Here is a 19,544-nt window from a genome sequence, read left to right on the forward strand (position 1 = left end):
GGGTTGGGGTGGCGGAGGGACGGGATACTTACTTTGGTGGGTAAATAGGTTCCTGAAGAAAGCCCTCAAGTCTTTCTCCAGGCCTGAGCATTCCCTTTGGCGTAGACAATCGAGAGTCCAATGCTCTGCGAACCAGCCAGAGGACAAGTACTTTAGGCCCCTTCCCACTAGATGGCGGCTCCTAAACCCACATAGAAATTCTGGAACCTCCACTGTCCCCATCTTCCAAGGGTTGAGCTGCCGCTGCAGAATTGCAGGAAGCCCACCCTCCGGCCCCTGCCCCGCCCCATCCGGGGGTCGTGGGAAGCCCCCAGGCTGGAGGCGGGAGTGGCGTTGTGGGGGGCGGGGATAGGGCGGGGAGACGAGGCTCCCCTGGCTCTGGGCGCCCGGGGGAGGAGCTGGCGCGCAGCAGCCACTCCCGGGCCGCAGAGGCGGGGCGGTCTCGCACAGCCCGAGCCCGCCGCGGAGGGGGAAGGTCTGGACCGAGGCGCACGGGGCTCCGGGCACCGGGCGCGGATCCGGGCCCCGAGGGCGCGGGCCGGGCGGCAGGTGCGCGGCGCGGACTACAAGTCCCAGCATGCCCAGCTACCCTGACCCGGCCCCGGCTGCCACTTAAAAGCTGCGGGAGCCGCAGCCGTCGGGTCGCCGCGGCTTTCGCTTTGCCGCCGCGGCTGGGCGGGCGGGAGCGGCGTTCTCGGCGGCCGGTTGTCCTAGCGTCCGGGCTCCGGCTGCGCCGAGGGGCGCTCCTCGTCTAGTCCTCCCCGCTCGCGGATTCCCTCCCTAGGCGCCCGCGCCTCCCGGGCTCCTCGCCTCGGCCACCCCGCGGCCCCGATGCCGAGGCATGGATAGAGCGGCGCTGCGCGCGGCGGGGATGGGGGAGAAGAAGGAGGGCCGCGGCGGGGGGGACGCGGCGGCCGCGGACGGGGGCCCCGGGGCCGCAGCCAGCCGGGCGCTGCAGCAGTGCGGGCAGCTCCAGAAGCTCATCGACATCTCCATCGGCAGCCTGCGCGGGCTGCGTACCAAGTGCTCCGTGTCCAACGACCTCACCCAGCAGGAGATCCGGACCCTGGAGGTAAGGGGGCCGCGCGCCCGGGAAACGGCCCCCAGCACCTCCCTCGCTGCCCCGGTGCACTCCTTCCCAGATGCATCCTGGAGCTCGGGTCGCCCCTTTGAGGGTTCCCCTCCTTCCTCCACTCGCTGATGCGGCGGCTTGGGGACCCAGGACCAGCTCCTCACCTTGGGCGGGATTTGGGGGGGATGGGCGGAGCGGGAACTGGGGTGGAGGCTGGAGGCGCCCGTGGGCGGGGTGGGCTGCGAGCAGGCATCCCATGCTTCCCCATCTCTGCCCCCCACCCCATTTCCATTTTGCGGGGCTGCAGGACTCATTCTCCCACTGAGTCACACGCTGGACTTTTCCCTGTGTGACTGTGACGAGCAGCCGTGGGCCGGGGTGACGGGGTGTGTGTGGGTGTGTGGGGGGGTCCCCCTGAAGTGTGACCACAGGCCCGCCATTCTCTCCCTCTCTCTTCCCCTCACGCCCCAGACTCCGGCTTGTTCCTTCCTTTCCTCTCCTCCAGGATTTTTGTCTGCCGCTTTTCAAAACGTGTTTGCTGAAACTGCATTTTTACTGTTCAGGCATTTGGTGCTTTCCTTTCGCACAGCCACAGCATTTCACTGCTCAAAATATAATTACCCACCGACTCCCCCACTCCTCCGCACACACTGGATTTTGGTTTAGGGAGGATTGTGCTGGGCCACGACGCCTTTGGTGGGAAGATGACACTATTTAAGGGGTTCTGGAAGAGCGGGTCTCCAGTGTTAAAGAAGAAATAAGATCTGCAGGCCCTCCTCCTTCAAATTATGGCCGGAGAGTGCAGTATTAAAAGGATTTGGAAGAACCAGTCAGAAGGGTGGTTGGGTTTTCAGAAAGGGGGAGTCTCACCCTCCCCCATACACAATAGAGGGAAACTAGTGCATTCCCAACTAGCTTTTGTCCGGAGACTGGAAAAGGCTGCGAAATGCCAGGCACCACTTAATTGCTTACGCGATCTTGAAGAAGCGCCTTCTTTCCACCTTGCACCGGCGCATCTGGCCTTGGGCAGATCTGGGACTGCTTTGTTTTATTAGAACCTTAATTTCTCAACCTCCCTGCTCCCCCCCCCCCCAACCCCTTATTGCTGATTGCCTCCGCCAGCTGTCAGAGGGCCAGCCAGTGATTTTGAGCACAGCAGAAGCCGAATCCCTGTTTGATCCAAAATGCTTGGGGGTGACTTCTCTCCTGCAGTTCTGTTTTCTTAAGAGCTGCACAACCGGGGACATTGGAAGCATCTAATCAGTGCTGGCTATTCTTTTTGTTCCAGTTGCTATAGCAGTGATGACCAGGGCTTTGCTTAAAAAACAAACCAACCAACACCCCCCCCCCCCCCCAGCTGTCCCTTCTTGCATGCATGCTGCTGTTTTCCAAGTGGTGAGAGAAACTGGTTTCTTGAACATAGCCGAATGTGTTTGCCCAGCAAAGTTCAGTTTTTACACGGACACAATAGGGGGCCTGTGTGGCTTAGTTGTGGGAGGAGGGATCATCGTCGGGTAGCATGTGTCTGGTTGGACTGCTGTGTTACTGAGATGAGAGAAAGTTCTCTGTGTGGGCCTCTCTCGGGTTGTCCCCATGTCGCTCCGAAGAGCTCCGGCTTCAGAGTGGATACAGGAGAACCGTTTACTGTTCATTCCCTGGAAACGGTGCCTTGCCCCTCTGACTTCCAGAGTCCTTCATTTTGGCAAAGGTATGGCATCAGGACACCACAAAGCATCCAGCTCTTGAGGTCTCGGGGCTCCCTCCCAAGGGTTTATTGGAGGATGGTCTCTGGCAGCCAGAAACCCATCCAAAGGCCCAAAGGGGGAGTACCCAGCTCCCCGTTCTCTCCATGGTGTCGATTTAGAGCCATCCCACTCCCTGAAAAGGCAGGACCTGGTTTGTTTTTCGGGATGGGGATTTAGATCCTCGGAACTGGTGCCCTACGGCTGTCTCCAGCTAGTTTGAATGAATCTCTTCATCCTGGAGGCCTCAGCCTCCTAACCTGAACAGGGAGGTTGGAGTGGATCTCTTCAGGCTCTCGTGGCTTGAAATTCGGTGGTTTAGTGAAGGGGCCTCAGTTGGGTTGAATCAAATGTTTGTTAACACATGCCTTGTTTAAAAATAGTTCTAAAACCCAGATTGACCAAACTGATAAAATGGGGGGGAAGTGTAGTCATCAAAGAATTCTGCTGATAGGGACAGTGTGGTGGACAGCTTTGAGTTCAGGTTTGGGGGGGGTCTGTCTGTGTGATCTTGGGCAAGTCCCATGACTTCTGAACCTCAAGCTTTCCCATCTGTAGAATGGGGATGAGACTGCAGAAACCTGCAGTGTTGCGAGTCTGGAAGTCTGTGTCTTACCACCAAAAGATTCTGCCTATAAACTTTCCCTAGTGAGGGTCCAGTGACATTCATGACCCATGCCACCTGCAGGGGAAGGTACTTTTACAGAGCTGGCTCCTGTTTCCTGGAGGTAGGTGACCCAGGCCAGGAGACAGTCCCACCAGCATGGAGTGAGGTAGACAGGGCAGCGGCGATGTCCGCTCTGGATTTCTTTTCTCCTCTGCGGGCTCCTCTCCCATCATATTCCAGGCCAGGGCCCCCAGGGACCGTGCTTGCAACATCGGATTCCTGGCTTTTGAAGAAAGGGGCTGACCAGAGGGCTTGGCTTACGCAACTGCGCCCGACTTCTCCCAGAATGTTAGGAACCCCAGCCCACTCTGGCCTTCGTTCAGTAAGCGCTCGCTGGGAGAAACAGCACGTGGGCTGCCCCGGAAGCCTCTGACCTGGGCTCAGCTGCCGGTGGCCGAGATGGCGGGTTGTGGTGATGTGCGGGGATCAGCGTGTCCAGCTGCCCTGTGAGGACTTTCCTCTGCGTAGTGGTCCAGTTTGGATTCAAAAGAGTGGAAGGAGGGGGGCCTGGGTGGCTCAGTTGTTAAGCGTCTGCCTTCGGCTCAGGGCGTGATCCCAGGGTCCTGGGATCAAGCCCTGTATCAGGCTCCCTGCTCCACCGGGAGCGCTTGGAGCCTGCTTCTTCCTCTCCCACTCCCCCTGCTTGTGTTCCTTCTCTCGCTGGCTGTCTCTCTCTGTCAAATAAATAAATAAAATCTTAAAAAACAAAAACAAAAACAAAACAAAAAAGAGTGGAAGGAGCCGGGGTTTAATGTTTGCCTCCTACCTGGCAGCCGGTGTGCTGGACCCTTCTCGGTCTCCTAATATTTCCTGGAAATCCACCAACCTTCACCACACAGTTTTTTCTCTCTAGATGGGGATGGGGGGAGACAAAATCTGAACTCAGAGTCTGAATTTGCAAACAGGAGTTGTGAGGCTACTTCGTCCTGGTGGAAGCTGGTGCCCTATCTTCATCAGACCCTCCTAGGAGGTCTGAGAACTCCACCCCCCCAGGCAGGATAGAATGTTCCCGTTCCCAGGTGTGCTCACATCGGAACACCTGGCTGTCCTCACAGGTGGGCCTGGAGCCCCCATGCCAGTTCTTTGTGGGCCTTTGTGGGCCACGTCTGTGCTGGGCTCTGGGGAGATAACAGAGCCTCGGGAAGGTTCGTGTTCAGTGGCCTGGTAACTTTGCCCTTGTCTGCCCACCTGCTAGTACTTTTCCAGAAGAGGCCAAGGCATGCCAGGTCCCCTCACCTTGTGCCCTTAGAGAGAGAAATCCCTCCTATGCAAGTGACTTGGAGAAAGGAGTCCCCAAAGGATCTTGCCCATGGGCCTTGCTGGGAAGGCGACACTGGGGAGCTGTGGTAGGTACAGGCTGTGTTTGGCCCCTTCCCTGAGGAGTGGCCTGGGAGCCAGGAGGCCCCTAGGGGAGGCCCTGCTGCTACTCGGAAGGTCAGAGAGCATGCCTTTCATCCAGCTTGATTGTGGGTGACAGAGGTCAGAACCCTGCTGTGAGGAGTACCTGATCGCTCCCCGTGCCCCCTCCCCCCGGAACTGCTGGAAAGGAGAGGGGTCCATTCATCCTCACAGATCAGGCCCTTGAGCCTTGCATGGACATCTGCTCACTGGACACACCTTCAGGTATTACTGGTTTGTCTGCTGAGCTCGCTGCGGCCACGCTGGCAAGGATTCTGAGGCAGGGCAATGCTCTCCTGGACTTTGGGGGACACTTTGAGTCCAATGGGGAGCCAGGCAGGTGAACTATAGTGCATCCAGTAACTTGGCTTGCTGAGTGTTTAGGGATCAGGAATAATGACCTAATGGTTGGCCAGGCTAGCCTTCTGTTGTTGTGGGAAATGTTCCCAGAGTCTTGGTGTCCCAGATTATGTCCCCGGCAGAACTGCGAGCGAAAGCTGGTTTCCCTTTTCCCATCCGCCATTGCCCCAGAGGGGGGCATTTCTCTCCTTCTGCTCCATTGCCAGAGTTTTCAGCCTCCTGCTGGAGGGACGCAGAGATGGGGCACTGTCCCCTTTGGCGTCTCCTTTTGCCTTGGCAATTTTCCCCTGGTGGAACTTGCCACCGGCGTTCCTCAGCGGTGGCCGGGAGAGGGTGCTACAGTTTTCCGAGGCTGGGGAGGCCTGGATAGCCCTGGAGGAGGGCCTCACTGTGGCTGCAGCCCCGAGTTCATGCCGATGCCAGGAGGTGGCTAGTTTGCTGCCTGGGGACAATAATGGGAAGGCCTTCTTCCCCTCTGGGCCGGCCCTACCCTTCAGGGGAGCTGCATTCCCCACCACAAGTATTCTGGACCTGCCTGCTGGCTGTGGTCTGGAGAGGGACTGCAAAGGCCCTGGTCCTCAGTGACCGTGTCTGCGGTCATGGGGGGACGTAGGGAATGGCCTGCCTGCACCGTGAGGGGGACACAGAACAGAAACAGTCTTGTTCACCTGTTCTGGGTCGGGCACTCTGCTGGGCTCTTGTGTCGCCTTAGGACGGTTTATTCTCATTTTGCAAATGAAGACTCCGCGGCTCAGAGGCCTCAGGAGGCTGGGTGAGCAGGTGGCCGTCCTGGGTTGCCTGGTCTTCGGAACCTACATTCTGAACCTTGCAGCGGCCTCTCGCAGACAGGCTGGCCATTCTGATCGGGATCAGAGCTGCTAAGCCCCGGGAAGTGGCCAGTGGAAAAAAAAAAAGGGCAGCGAGGGGTGTTTGTTGGGTCCCGATGACTGGGCCTACTGGTGGCCACCCCAGGCTGTGCGGCCTCTGAGCTGGGCTTGGGGCCGCTTCCCTAAAGTGCAGCCCGGCACATCCTCAAAGACGGGTCTGTGCTGGTGTCACCCTGAGAAACGAGAAGCTGCCTAGAGATCGGCTTGCTCATAATTTTTTAAATGGATACCTGCCTTATTCTTCCTGAATAATCCCTCTGGTGTGCAGAATAGTTTAGCTTTCTCCTTTTTACAAAAATATTTCAGAAATACACATAATGGTCTGTGGTCAGTGTAAAGAAGAAAATACGGATGAGCAGAAGGGAAAAAAAACGCCCATGATGTCCCCTCTCAGATCTGGTTAATTCTGCTAACATTTTGCTGTATATTCTTGCAGCGTCTCTGCCGTCTGCATTTGCATACAGACACACGCGGGTGTATTCGTGGAGCTGACCATGCGCCTTATAGTGGGAGATCTTCTCCCTACCGGTACACACAGATACACAGCGTCACTGTCGGTGGCTGCATGGTGGGGTCATACCATCGACTCCTCGAACCAGCTCTCCTGGTGTTGGCCTTTCAGGCAGTTTTCAAGTCTTGCTGTTACAAATCCTGCTGCAGAGAGCCTCCTCCTAGAAGTAGAATTTGCTCGCTCCAAGTGCAGGGACACATGCAGTCCTAATCCTATTCTTTAAAATCTTGGGGGCGTAGGGGCGCCTGGGTGGCTCAGTGGGTTAAGCGTGGCTCAGGTCGTGATCCCAGGGTCATAGGATCGAGTCCTGCATGGGGCTCCCCGCTCAGCCGGGAGTCTGTTTTCTCCCTCTGCCCCTCCCCCCTGCTCACGTGCGCTCTCATGCTCTGTCTCTTAATTAAATAAAATCTAAGAAAGAAAATCTTTGGGGTGTGATATATTGCCCCTTCCCCAGCACGAATGGCAGGATTTGTAAATGGCACCCTTGATGCATTTCCCCATTTGCCAGTGCGTCTACATCCACGGTGAGGTCAAGGACGATGAACAGGAGACAGGAAGGACATGTCCCCAAGGTGGAGGTACCGGGTTCTGTGTGGGCGGTGTTGGGTTCTAGGTTTGCAGCTGCTGTGGCTGAGGGTCTGGGGTATGTGTTGAGGACTGTGGATTCTAGTTCTGTGGTTGCCTGCAGCAAATTGGGAGGGGGCTTGGGCTGACCAGTTAGAAGAGGGAACGTTCCTTGATGCAAGACTGCGGAGGGGATGCTGGGTGTCAGGTCTTGCTGTGTCCAGGGACTGGGGGCCTCTGTGCGGGGAGGTCTTTATCCCCAGGAGCTCATGAAAGGCACCTCACTGAACTGGAGCCTCGTGTTCCTCACCAACCACAAATACCGATCAGATAGATAGCTCTTTGGGGTGTCTTGGCAAGAGGGTTTCAAAGGATCTTGAGCTTTCCATTTGGTCCAGCCTTGTCATCCTGCAGGCGACTTGAAGGCCTGAGGGGGAAGTGACTCGGCAGGAATCCCTATGAGAGAATTAACCTTGTTGAAGGGTGGAGGAGGGACCAAGCCCTGGGCTAGGATTCAGATCTGAAGAGGGGCTGTCTAGACTGATGGCCGCAGCCTGCTTTCTCACGCTGCCTGCTTTCTCACTGTCCCGTGCTGCTGGGGTCCTCGCCTCCAGGAATTCCCTGTAAGAGCAGGCAGATGGGTTTGCCTTCCCAGCCCCAGTCTCTGTGTCTTGGGGGCCCTGGGCAGTGGGGAGATTCTGGGGGAGCAGCTTGGGGTATCCTGTGGGTGGGCCCTTTTTTTCAAAACCAGTCTAGCCAATGGGTTGGCTCAGTCAGAATGGGCTCTCCGACTCTTTGAACCTGTGTACTTTCAGGGGCTTCTCATCCTTCCACTGAAAGATCCCCTGGGACTGGGGTGCGCATGAACTTTTACTCCTGCAGGGCCTGCTGTTTGTCTTAAATTCGTACAGATGTTGCATTATCTGCCACAATACATTGTTGTTGGTTTTAAGGTCAAGGTAACATTATAAATTATTTGCTAACACTTCCAGAAGATACCACCTTATAATCCAGTGTCTTTGTGTCCATCTTGGCTTTCTGCCCTGTCGTAGACCCCAGGTAGAGACGCGGAGGGTCAGATGCTGGAATCAGAAATGCTTTGTCATCTGTTCCTAGGCATGACTGTCTCTCATCTGCATTGAAAAAGCCTCAGTTCGAGCTGCGGCCACATAGAAAACCTATATATTTACCTGCGTCTGTATTCCTCTGCCATTCTGGCCTTGGTGGGCAGCAGTGTGTTTTAACTGGGCAGATTGCCTTTCAAAATAATGGAGCTGAAGTATCCTGTTTGCTTGCCATTTTTCTCTCCTTTTCATTTTTCCACCCACAGAATAATTGCAAGAATGAATTAAGACTTGTGTTTAAAATTAAAAAAAAAAAAAAAGAGGGGGCAAGAAAGCATACTGCAATCCATGGAAAGACCAGCTATGGTTAGGAAAAATAACTTTTTGCATAGAATAAACCACAGCCTCCAATCTGGAACATTGATGAGGGTTTTGCTTTTGTGGTGAGATAAACTGCTTCTTGAGCGGTGGGGTTTCTTCAGCATGGCACCCGCAGCTTTTGAGTCCCAAGTTAGCCAGTGAATTTGGGTTGGGTTTGGGCAAAGATGAGCAGCACTGGCTTTATTCATGGTGCATTCGGAGTTTTTGTTGGCTGGGAAAAAAGTTACGGGCATATTTAAAAAGGTGACTTGAGTGTTCTCCGTCATTGGGCACTGTCTTGAAGCCTCCTCCCCCAGTCTGGGGCCCTTGAAAGGGCTTAGCAGCTTTTCCCATACTGTACCCGTGAAAGAGGCCTTCTGGTGGTTAAGAATGCACCACATCAGCCCCCTCCCTCCTGGAGATTCCTGAAGATGATTAGTGTTTTAAAGGCTCTGAGAAGTCCTGCAGCAAGTGTTCCCAAACTTATTATTTATCCAGGGATCTTTATTCCACTGAACATAGTTGGGAAAGTACTTCCTTAAGCCATGAACAGGGAAAGAGGCAAGAAAGGGGAGACTTAGTTTCAGCTAATCTTTATGTTTTTATGATGCTGGCGTCCCATTTGAGATTCCGGTTTAAATCAGGTGGGTTGAGGAGAGGTTGGTGACTCCCAAGACTTACCAAGCTGTGTGGGGTTGCCTTTTATCAAGGGAGGTGCTTTACAAAGAGAGGCAGAGTCTGTTGTGGGCCCCATACCAGCACTTAAAGACACATTCCACCTAATCCTTCCAACTAGGTGAGGAAAGGAGGTCCAGAGAGGCCTGGGTGCCCGGTGTCCCTGCTCGTGCTCTGCCCCACATGCCAGTTAGCCTGGTGTCAAGGGCATGCTCTCTCAGGGTCTACCAGGAACCTCAGGACCATGCTGGTGGGCAGAAAACAATCCAAGAGCCATGCAGATGGCTGTGGGTGTGTTTGAGCCTGGGGCTGCTGAGGGCAGGGGAAGGGCTGGGCTGCAGACAAGGAATGCTTTTTAAAACAAAAAAGGAAATGCTGGCTCAGAATGGAAAGGAAAGGAAGCAGCTTCCTGTTTCTCGTGCTGGCTTTTTGAAAGGAGGAGCTCTCTCTAGCCCTTTGGCCAATGGAGGCCTGGGTCTGCCTGGGCTACTCTAGGTCCGCTGGACACACTGCTCTCACACACTGCCTGAGGTCTCAGAAGTGGAGGGTTAGTTTCACCCTTTTCATTTTCTCCGGATTACTGATCGAATGGATAAATGGTTTCTGAATGACTATCCCTGCTGTCGCAAAATGGATGTACCCTAACAGCTGACTTTCACTGCAAGCTTACTTCATGCCTGGCCCCCCCTGTTAGGAGTTTTCTGTGCCATTTACTGCCCCCAGCAACCTTGTAAGGAAGGTCCTATTGTTATCCCCATTTTACAGAGGAAGAAACCGAGGTACAGAGAGGTTAAGTGACTTGCCCAGAGGCACACAGCTAAGGAGAGACCAAGCTGTGACTTAAACGTGGACAGTCTTAATGACCTGCTTGGATGCCTGGCTTACATTTGCGAACTGCTCTCTCTTCCCCCTGAAAAGCCTGTTGGCATAGAATAATTGTTTAAGACTCTGGTGGCCTTTGTCTAGGATCCAGGGGCAGCCCCAAAGCCTCGACCAGGCACTGGTGATTTTTAGATGAAATGCCTGGGTTTGAGTTTACATGTTTTTGAAAACTCTATTATGGAAATGTTCAAACATGCACAAAAGTAGAGAGAATGGTAGGATGATCCCCCACACAGCAATCCCCCATTTTCAGTAATAACCAGCTCTAGCCAGTCTTGGGTCATCTATGGCATTTGTCCTCTGAGTAAGCCTGGCTTGGGAGTGGTGGCTCTAGGCGGTTGGCCTTAAGGAAGCAGAGTGACTCAGGGAGGCCTTCTGGTCCAGCCCTCTGCCTCCAAGCAGAGCTGTACCTACCCCAGCAAGCAGGTGGAATTGCTATACTTTGTCTCATGAAATGACTGTCTCTGTTTCCTCTGGAAGCTTGCCCTGGCTTCTGGTAGCCACAAGGTGCAGGGAGGCCATGCCACCAGCTAAGCCAAATCTCCGGCCTGCACCTGACACCTGTTCTCAGACGATGGAGTCCAGGAATGGTGCATTGCCTTCCTTAGTCCCACTGCCCTGCTGTGGGCCACCAGAGCCCGTGGTCACACTGGCGGTCCTGATTTCCAGTCCACTCATCTCCCTGGTTCTAATATCTCCCCTTCGGTTTTTTCTCTTGCTTTATCTACATACCACGAGATGTGTGTATTTCAGCCAGCATTTATTATTATTTTTTTAAAGATTTTATTTATTCATTTGACAGAGAGAGAGAGAACACGAGTAGGCAGAGCACAGGCAGAGGGAGAGGGAGAAGCAGGCTCCCTGCTGAGCAGAGAGCCTGATGCAGGGCTCGATCCCAGAACCCTGGGATCATGACCTGAGCTGAAGGCAGACGCTTAACGGACTGAGCCACTCAGGCGCCCCTCAGCCAACATTTATTGAGCCCTGCTGAGTGCGGGCCCGGGGAGAAGAGTGGGCGAGGAAGGGCAGACCCAGTTTCCAGGAGCTCCTGGCTTGCTTGCCCTTCGTGCTTTGTGCCTCACAGTTCTGCTCAGTCCTTCCCAACGCCTGGTCTTGCTGACCACCCTCTGGCTTCTTTTCTCTGTGCTTTCTTGCCCCCAACAAAGGTGTTATCCTTTGTCGTTTTGTTTTCTTTGCTTCATGCTATATTCTCACAAGTGTTTCTCAGGGGCCCTGACACTTTTTGCTAGCTGCTTCAGATCAGGACTGGCCGCCCCAGCACAGTCATGATCGGGAAAGGACGGTCTTGAGCACTAAGGAGGACATGGGGGGGGGGTACAGTGAGGACCTCAGGGTGTGCATGGGCTCTGGGGGTAGAAGGTCACGTATACATCGGGACTCTGCTCCTTGCTAGCTCTATGACCTTGGGCGGGTTCTTTAGCTTTCTGAACCTCAGTTTCCTTGCTAGTTAAAAGGAATAGGAGTAGGTTTCTTTTGGACTCGTGTGAAGTGTTGCTGAGATATGGGAGGTGTGTTGGACAGTGCCTGGTACTTAGAAGGGACTCAGTACTTTTTTTCTTTTTTTTAAGTTTATTTGACAGAGAGAGAGAGACAGTACAAGCAGGGGGAGTGGCAAGCAGAAGGAGAGGCAGAAGGATGCTTCCTGCTGAGCAGGGAGCCCACTGTGGGGCTTGATCCCAGGACCCTGCAATCATGACCTGAGCGGAAGGCAGACGCTTAACCGAATGAGCCGCCCAGGCACCTCTGGATTTAATACATTGTAACCTCCTCTCAGCACTGTTCTAAAACACGTTTCCATAGTTCTTTCTTCTCTTCCTTTCGGTCATTTTAATTGCTGCATGATATTCCATCCAGCGAACGCGCCGTAATTTGCCAAAGCATTTCCCTTATTATTGGACATTTCGGTTGTTTCCAGATTTCTGCTATTATAAACAATGTGACTGTAATCGTCTTTGTACAGACGACTCTTTATTTTTGTTCCAATTCTGAATTCATTTCCTTGGGATAATTCCCAGGAATGGAATTATTGGGTCAAAGAGCATGGGTCTTTTTCGTGGTGGGAATTGCTAAACTGTTCTCCATTTTACGCTTTTCAAATGATAGCTATCTTAAAAAAAATCGTACTCCTGGGTAAATATCTTGGTTGGTTTTTTTCTTTCCCCCCAATCTTCTTGGCCTCTGTTCTTCTCCCCCACTTTTTCTTTATGTTTATTTTTTGCCCTTGTTAAATCATTCCCCACCTTTCTGTCTTCTATTAAAAAAAAACAAAAAACCAAAAAAACCAAACAGGTGTAATCGACAAGGAAGATTGTAATATATTTGAAGTGTGGAAATCTTTCCCCATCCTGAACTTGCTATTTATTTCTCTCTTCTGTCGATTGATCGAGTGACCGTTGAGTATCTCCCGTATGCCAGGCGCTGTTTTAGGCCCTAAAAAGAAGCACTGAGAAGACGGAGCGGTTCCTTTAGCGGAAAGAGAAAGATTCAAGCCAGCACACAGGGAAGGGGGCCTGGGAGAAAGGAAAGGAACCTGAAAGGGTGAGAGCGATGGGGGCCGGGAGGAGGTTGCTGCTTTAGCTTCGGTGGCCAGGAAAGGCCTCCTTCCCGGAGGTGATGTTTGAGCTGAATCTTGGACAGATGAGAAAGCAGCAGCCTTATGAAAACCTGGGAGAAGAGTGTTCTAGGCGGAGGGACCAACTTGTGGAAGAGCCCTGAGGCAGAAATGAGCCTGGTGTTTTCAAAGACGGGAAAGGAGGCCAGTGTGCCGAGAGGTCAGTGGGACATGGTGGCCCGTGGGACCCTGGTTGGCCGTGAGTGATGCGCTGTGAGGTCAGGGATGTAGACAGGAGTTTGGGACTGTTTCCCTGCCGTTGGGCCGTGGTAGAGAAGTCCTGTACTTACTCAGCAGGTGATTGTTGCCCCCCAGTTACGTGCCGGGCACTGTTCTGGGATATCAGAGTAAATAAGAAAGTCGGCTTCACAGACAAGTTTGTAAATGAGTAAACCACTAGAAGGTGCTGGTGAGGGTGTGAATGAAAGCCCGTCGGACGGCACAGTGACTCATCTCTGCATCCTGAGGTGTGCAGGGACTTGGGAAATGTTTCTTGATTTGAACCAAGCTGTGCTCTGTGCCACCAGCCTTCACCATGCTAACCGAAACTCAGTTCTCTCCTGTAAGGCCTGGCAGCCACAGCCTGCCAAGTTGGGGGGTTGGGGGGGGACCCTGGGCCTCTTGCAGGGAAGGGGCCCTGAGAACTGAGGTCGCCAACTCAGAAGTGGGGCTGCTGATACCAGGTATGAGTATCTAGGTGCCACTTATGGGAAACAAGGCTGAGAAATAGACTCGGGAAACCCCCTTCTTGCTGAACTGCTCTGCCCGGCCCCATCCTTCCCAGACCAGGGACTCCGACTTGTGAGTCTTTTTGGGAATATAGACTAGAGGGCACTGTGCTTTTCAAGGTTGTTTTTTTTTTTTTTTTTTAAGATTTTATTTATTTAATAGAGAGAGATGGCGAGAGAGGGAACACAAGCAAGGGGAGTGTGAGAGGGAGAAGCAGGCTTCCCGCTGAGCAGAGAGCCCGATGCGGGGCTCGATCCCAGGACCCTGGGATCAGGACCTGAGCCGAAGGCAGACGTTTAACGGCTGAGCCACCCAGGCGCCCCAAGGTTTTCTTCCCTTAGAGCAGAGCGAAGAGATGGGGAGGGGTGAGGTCTGAGCAGATGGTCCAAGAGACTCAACCTCGGGGCAGCCTAGAATGTATTCACCTACTGAGCTGTGACCCTGTGGCAGTTCCAGGAACTGGGCCTGTGGAAGCTGTTGGCTGCCATTTTGTTTGGAGCAAGCTAGATGACACGTAAGCTAGAGGGTGCTCTGATAGCATTGACTTGGGGATCAGCTTTGACCAGCTCCTTGGGTTTCTAGTCTATGAGTTTATTGCCAAATGGGAAGGGAAGGCCAGATCCTAGGAATATGGTATCTTGGGCTCCCCATGTCCTCCTCCCTCAGTTATAGCTAACCAGAGGCAGTCTTGCCCAACTTTAACAAATCAAGCTTTTTACAGATGTTCTTTCCATGATCTCCTCAGTAACGATAGCTTTACTAGCCCACTTGGTGGGTGAGGAAATAAGGCCCAAAGTCACATGGTAGTTGGTGGAGCTGGGGTTCAAATCTAGAATTGTCCTAGTTCATATTCGTGTTCATTTCTCTGCACTCCTCAGAAATCTGCTTGATCTTGGGTCATGTCTGGAGCAGAGAGGTCAGAAAAGGCTTTGGTAACGCTCAGCGTTTTGGAAGAACGCTAGGTGGAAAAAGGTTTCAAAGTCTCTCCTTTTCCACTGGGTTTGAACGGGATGACCTCAAAGTTGTGAGGAAGTGGAGATGATCCCGATTGGCAGGTGACCCTTTGCAGCAGAAAGGAGGCACAGTGGGAGGTGATGGCTCCGGGTGGGGAAGGAAGCTCGAGAGAGAAGCATCCTTGTGTGGGGGAGGGGAGGGGGAGGCGCGTTCAGAGCCAAGGCTCTTATCTGACTCCATCTCAAAGAACTTGACTTCTGGTGTAGAGCGCTCTGGTTAGAAAGGCAACGAAGTGGGTCGCACTTGGGCCTGGTGCGGGCACAGTTGGATCTCGAATGTTGGTGGTGAATTTTAGGAGAAAGAAGGTAAGTCCCTGGGGAGATTCCCTGTGGTGGCCCTGACGCACCCCGGCCCCAGGGGACAGAACAGCGAGGAAGAATCCATCAGCGAATGGAAACTTGTCTCTTCAGGGGACAGGAAACTTTTTATGTGTGGTTGGTCTGGTGGTTTATGAGGAGAGGTGAGCAGTAGAGACAGAGCCCTGGGCCAGTCTTGCAACTGCATCTTTGACAATGTTGAGAGTTTTAGGAAGTAGTTTAAAAAAAAAAAAAGTAAAAAGAAACCAAAAGCCAAAGATGTTGTTTCATCCCCATACCTGTGAGCGGTCAGCCACGTGGGCTCTGATTGCCACGGGACTAGTGGAAACCTGTTCGTTCGCACCCTCCCCCACCTTTGGTCCCTAAATCAGAGGGGGCTTCTGACTATTCTTAGAAAGAGACTTAGGTGGCCTCAGATGACCAGACCTTGTCTTGGGCATCTCACAGCTTAAACTAAACTTCCTTTCAGGCCTTGTTTGGTTTAAGCAGTTTCCTGGTCTGGCAGGATTTGTTTTCTTAGCACCCTGCTTGTCAAAGCCCCAATTCCACTTGTCACAGCTAACTGGCCTCTGTCACCCTGTGGCCGCCAAACTAGCCTGGGCTTGCGTTCCGAAAGTCACACTTGCTGTTCTCCTGAGGAAGTGGAGCGGGGCTGGGCTCCTGGGGTCCACTGCTGGGGCTCCCCACTCCTGCCTCCTCTTCCCCATTTTGATCACAGGGTGGATTTTCTCTCTCTCTTTTTTAAGTAAATTCTGCCCCTGACATGGTGCTCGAACTCATGACCCCAAGCTCAAGACTTGCCTGCTCTACCGACTGAGCCAGCCAGGCCCCCACGGGGCGGGGGGGGGGATTCTTGGTCTTGTTCTGGAAGGCTCTGCTAGCCGATACAGGGCTGCTCTGTATTTGGATAAGAGGCCGGGAGGGTAAGCAGCACCTTGTAGGAAGGAGCACCGATTCTGGGCACTGGACAGCCTGGGTTCGAGCCCCACACCCTTGCTGGCTGGCTGTGCATCTTTGGGCAAGTTGCAGAACCTGTCTGAGCAACAGTTTCCTCATCTGTAAAATGGGGATTATAATAGGATTGTGGTTGATAGTAAGCGGGATGAGCCGTGGAAGCTATAATGCCTGGCACTTTTTATATTTGTTTTTTCAACAAGTATTTAATTAGTGGGTGGGGCCCCCACTGTGGGCTGGGCACTATTCTAAACTTGGGGAAATAACAGTTAACAAAATGGACAAAAATACCAGCTTCGTAGAACTTCGGTTTTGGTGTTGGGAGATGGTAAGGTAGTAAGCAAGTTAATAAAATAGATTGATACATTGTGACCGTGCTATGGAAACAGTGAGAGCCAGGAAGAATGCCAGGGGCAAGGGGTGGTATAATTTTTTTTCTTCTTAAGATTTTATCCACTTAGAGAGTGCGCGCGCGCGTGCGAGCACTGAGGGGAGGAGCAGAGGGAGAGGGACAAGCCAACTTCGCGCTGAGGGCAGAGCCCGACGCGGAGCTTGATCCCACGACCTTGAGATCATAACCTGAGCTGAAACCAAGAGTCAGACGCTTAACCGACTGAGCCCCCCAGGTGCCCCAAGGGGTGGTATAATTTTAAGTGACGGGTCAGATGGCTTTGCAGAGAGGGTGATATTTGAATAAAGACCTCAGAAAGGTAGAGAGGGACACCACGGGGATATACCAGGGAAAGAGCTTTGGAAGCTGAGCACAGCCAGGGCAGAGGCCCAAGGGAGTGAGTTGGAAGTCCTGACGCGCCTCCAGCTGGTCCCCTGGGCGACTCGGAGGCAGGTGCCGCGCTCGGGGGAGCCCGGAGCCTGGCAGCGAGGAGGATGGAGTGATGAGAACGGAAGGTTATGAGGGGTGCCAGGGTTACAGGTGGCTCTTCAGCAGCCTCGAGTCCAGCCTTTAGAATCCTCTCGGGATTTTGGAAGTCGGCCCTCATTTCTTACTGCGAAATGGAGTTTGGGGGTCGTATACGCACTAAGCCTGCTCCCAGAAGCTCTGTTGCTGACTTACTGGAAGCGTACTGGGAAGCGGGTCCTGGTTCTGACTGTGAGGGGGGGGCAAGCTGCAGCGGCTTGTGTTCGTCCCGCGAGCCTCCGGGCAGGAATTTCTCTCCTTGTCTGTTAACACCAGGACAACAGATACTCTTTGACTCGGTTCATCCCTGCAAGGGAGCTTATTCTAAGGCATTCACTCCGCGGGAAAGAAATGCAACATTTATGAGATTATGTGCATTATCTCCAATACAAAAAACCCCCAACAGAACAGATGTCTAGCGGCGAAGGGATAGTTAAGCATACCCTAGGAGAGCACACGATGGCTTATTAGGTGCGCGGCTGTTCTCAGGAAGACAGAGTGGCCACACAACCATATTCATATTACATTAAGTGGAAATACACGGAATGCAAAATTGCATGTGTGCCGCGTTTGTAGTTATATAAATATGCAAAACTATATCTCCGCGGAAAAAATCTAGGAGAGAAACGCATCGTGTGTGCGGGGAACTGGTTTTGGAAAAATTCTTTGATTATCATTATTATTTTCCTTCATTCATTTACTAAGGTAAAGAATGTTCGAGTGCCTGCCACCCTTGAGGTGTGAGCTGGGGCTCGGACACAGTGGCGGACCTGCCCTGAGCCCCCTGGCCTGAGGTCCCACTTTTCTCAGCCCCCTCGCCTTCTCAGTGCCCTGGGACTGAAGGCTAGCCACGTGGTGAGACGCAGAGCTCAGACCTGCTGGAATAGAAATGAGTCTTGGTCCTGCAGCTTTTCTCCAGGGTGTTCAGGCCTTTGTCGAGCTGGTCCTGGATTCGGCTGAGAAGCAGAGAAGTTTCCAGAGCTGCCACCCCTCCTGAGGGTAGCGCGCTATTCCCAGCAAGCAGTCCTGTGGGAGCAGAGCCTGCCTGGCACTGAGAAGACTTCCCGGGTTTTGGGTGCCCGGCCTGAGCCATGCTGGGGGCCCCCAGTCAGCACCCCTGTGCTTGTGACCGTGAGGCCATCTGTGTGAGGGGCTGTCCGAGAAAGGAGAACCATTGCTGTGGGCTCCGTCTCTGGGTGCCAAACACTCAGGAGCTAGACCTTGCCTGTGACACGGTCCCGGGAAGCTGGTGGTTGGCTCAGAGAGATCTTGTGGAGATGTCGGACAACCACTTACAGTGCTTGCTGCCCATACTCTGAATAAAGTGCTCTGGGTGTTTGGACGATGGAGGGAGGTGATGAGGAGGACATTATGACAAAAGCAAACGTGGAATGCTCTCGATTCTGGGCTCTTGGCTGGCACCCAGAATACCACACCCCACCAGTCTTCCCAGCCGCTCTGGGAGGTGGGTGAGTTCTCACCACTGTAGCATAGGAGGGAACAGAGGCCCAGACAGCTGGGTTAGCCTCCTGACGTCACACCGATGGGGACAGAGGGGAGATCCGGTCAGGATCTGGCTGACTGCAGAGCCCATGCCTTTGCATTTTCTGTGTCACAGCACGCTTTGGCTTCACAGAGACAAGTGTCACCAGTGGACCCCTCTCTGCCTCCCACTTCCACTCCCTGTCCGTCCATCCCAAAATGCCATTGTCTGTCTCCTTGGCAGCCCCTCCACTCGGCACACCACATGCTTCCGGGACAGCCCTCTTTAAGAAGTGTGATTAGAGCCCTTCTGCATTAGAGAAAGGATTTCCTGTCTCTTTAAGGACAAAGACTGTGTGTGACCTCTTCATCCAGAAGTTTTAGGGCCCTAGTACAGTGCTTGGTACATGGCAAGTGCTGAGTAATTAAATGAGGATGTATTGTAATCAGTGCTAAATTAATCTCACCGCATCCTAAAGAAATAATGTGCATCAATAATAATAATAATAATAACGATATGAATCAATGCAGAAGGCCCTCCAGTGCAGAAGTTGGGAAAACGGCCTCTGGAATCAGACCCAGACAGCCTGGGTTTGAATCGTGTCTGTGCCGCTGCCTGCTCCTAACCTTGGTGAAGTTGTGATTTCTCTGGGTCTCAGTTTGCCCATCTGTACAATGGGGGCAGTCCTAGTACGGTTAGGGCTGCTGTGAGGATTGATGCGTAAATGCGTAAAGCGTGTGGAGCAGATCTTTGCCACAGTGAGCGCTGCATGGACACGAATTATTGTTCTTTACCGTTCCTGTTATTGTCACACACAAGGTTAAGCAGAGCTGGACTTCTAGGGAGACTCCCCACATCCGAGGTGTGGATTCTTACCCCACCTCTGGCTGCAGAGCCCCGGTCAATGCCACCGACCTCCCTGCCAGTTCTCCGCCCCTGTCCTAGGGCTCTGCTGGTAGAGTGGGTGTGAAGCTTATTTCCCCAGGAAGACTGGATACACCTCGGGGTGGGGGTGGGGGTGGGGGGAAGGCTGGGGCAGAGCCAGGCCTGAGTCCAAGCTGTGTCACTTTGTGAGCCTGGATGGGCCCCCTCGGCTTCAGGAAACCCAGTTCCTAACCTGGGAAGTGAGGACAGTCGTCCCTACTCCATGGGTCATTACTGGGATGACGAGAATAGGATCCGTGCTGTAAGACATGGCATTGCAGGCACTCAGCCCATGTGCCTCTCTCATCCTGGAGGGCGAGGGCCACTCTCAAACCTGTCCAAGTCCCCCCAAGCCTGTACCAGTGAGACCATGGCGTGCGTCCCCCAGACTCT

The 19,544-nt window shown here is 53.3% G+C and overlaps 1 protein-coding gene across 1 annotated transcript in view; it reads left to right on the plus strand.

The window, feature by feature from the left end:
* Positions 1–427: 427 nt before the first annotated feature.
* KSR1 (kinase suppressor of ras 1) overlaps positions 428–19,544 on the plus strand; it is a 149,298-nt gene continuing 130,181 nt past the window's right edge. Inside the window, exon 1 of the mRNA XM_044390794.3 lies at positions 428–1,072. Coding sequence (XP_044246729.2) covers positions 842–1,072 — 231 coding nt within the window. The 5' untranslated portion in view covers positions 428–841. The remainder of the gene's footprint in view (positions 1,073–19,544) is intronic.

Source organism: Ursus arctos, unplaced genomic scaffold, assembly GCF_023065955.2.
Source record: "Ursus arctos isolate Adak ecotype North America unplaced genomic scaffold, UrsArc2.0 scaffold_24, whole genome shotgun sequence".
In the NCBI taxonomy this organism is placed as follows: Eukaryota; Metazoa; Chordata; class Mammalia; order Carnivora; family Ursidae; genus Ursus; species Ursus arctos.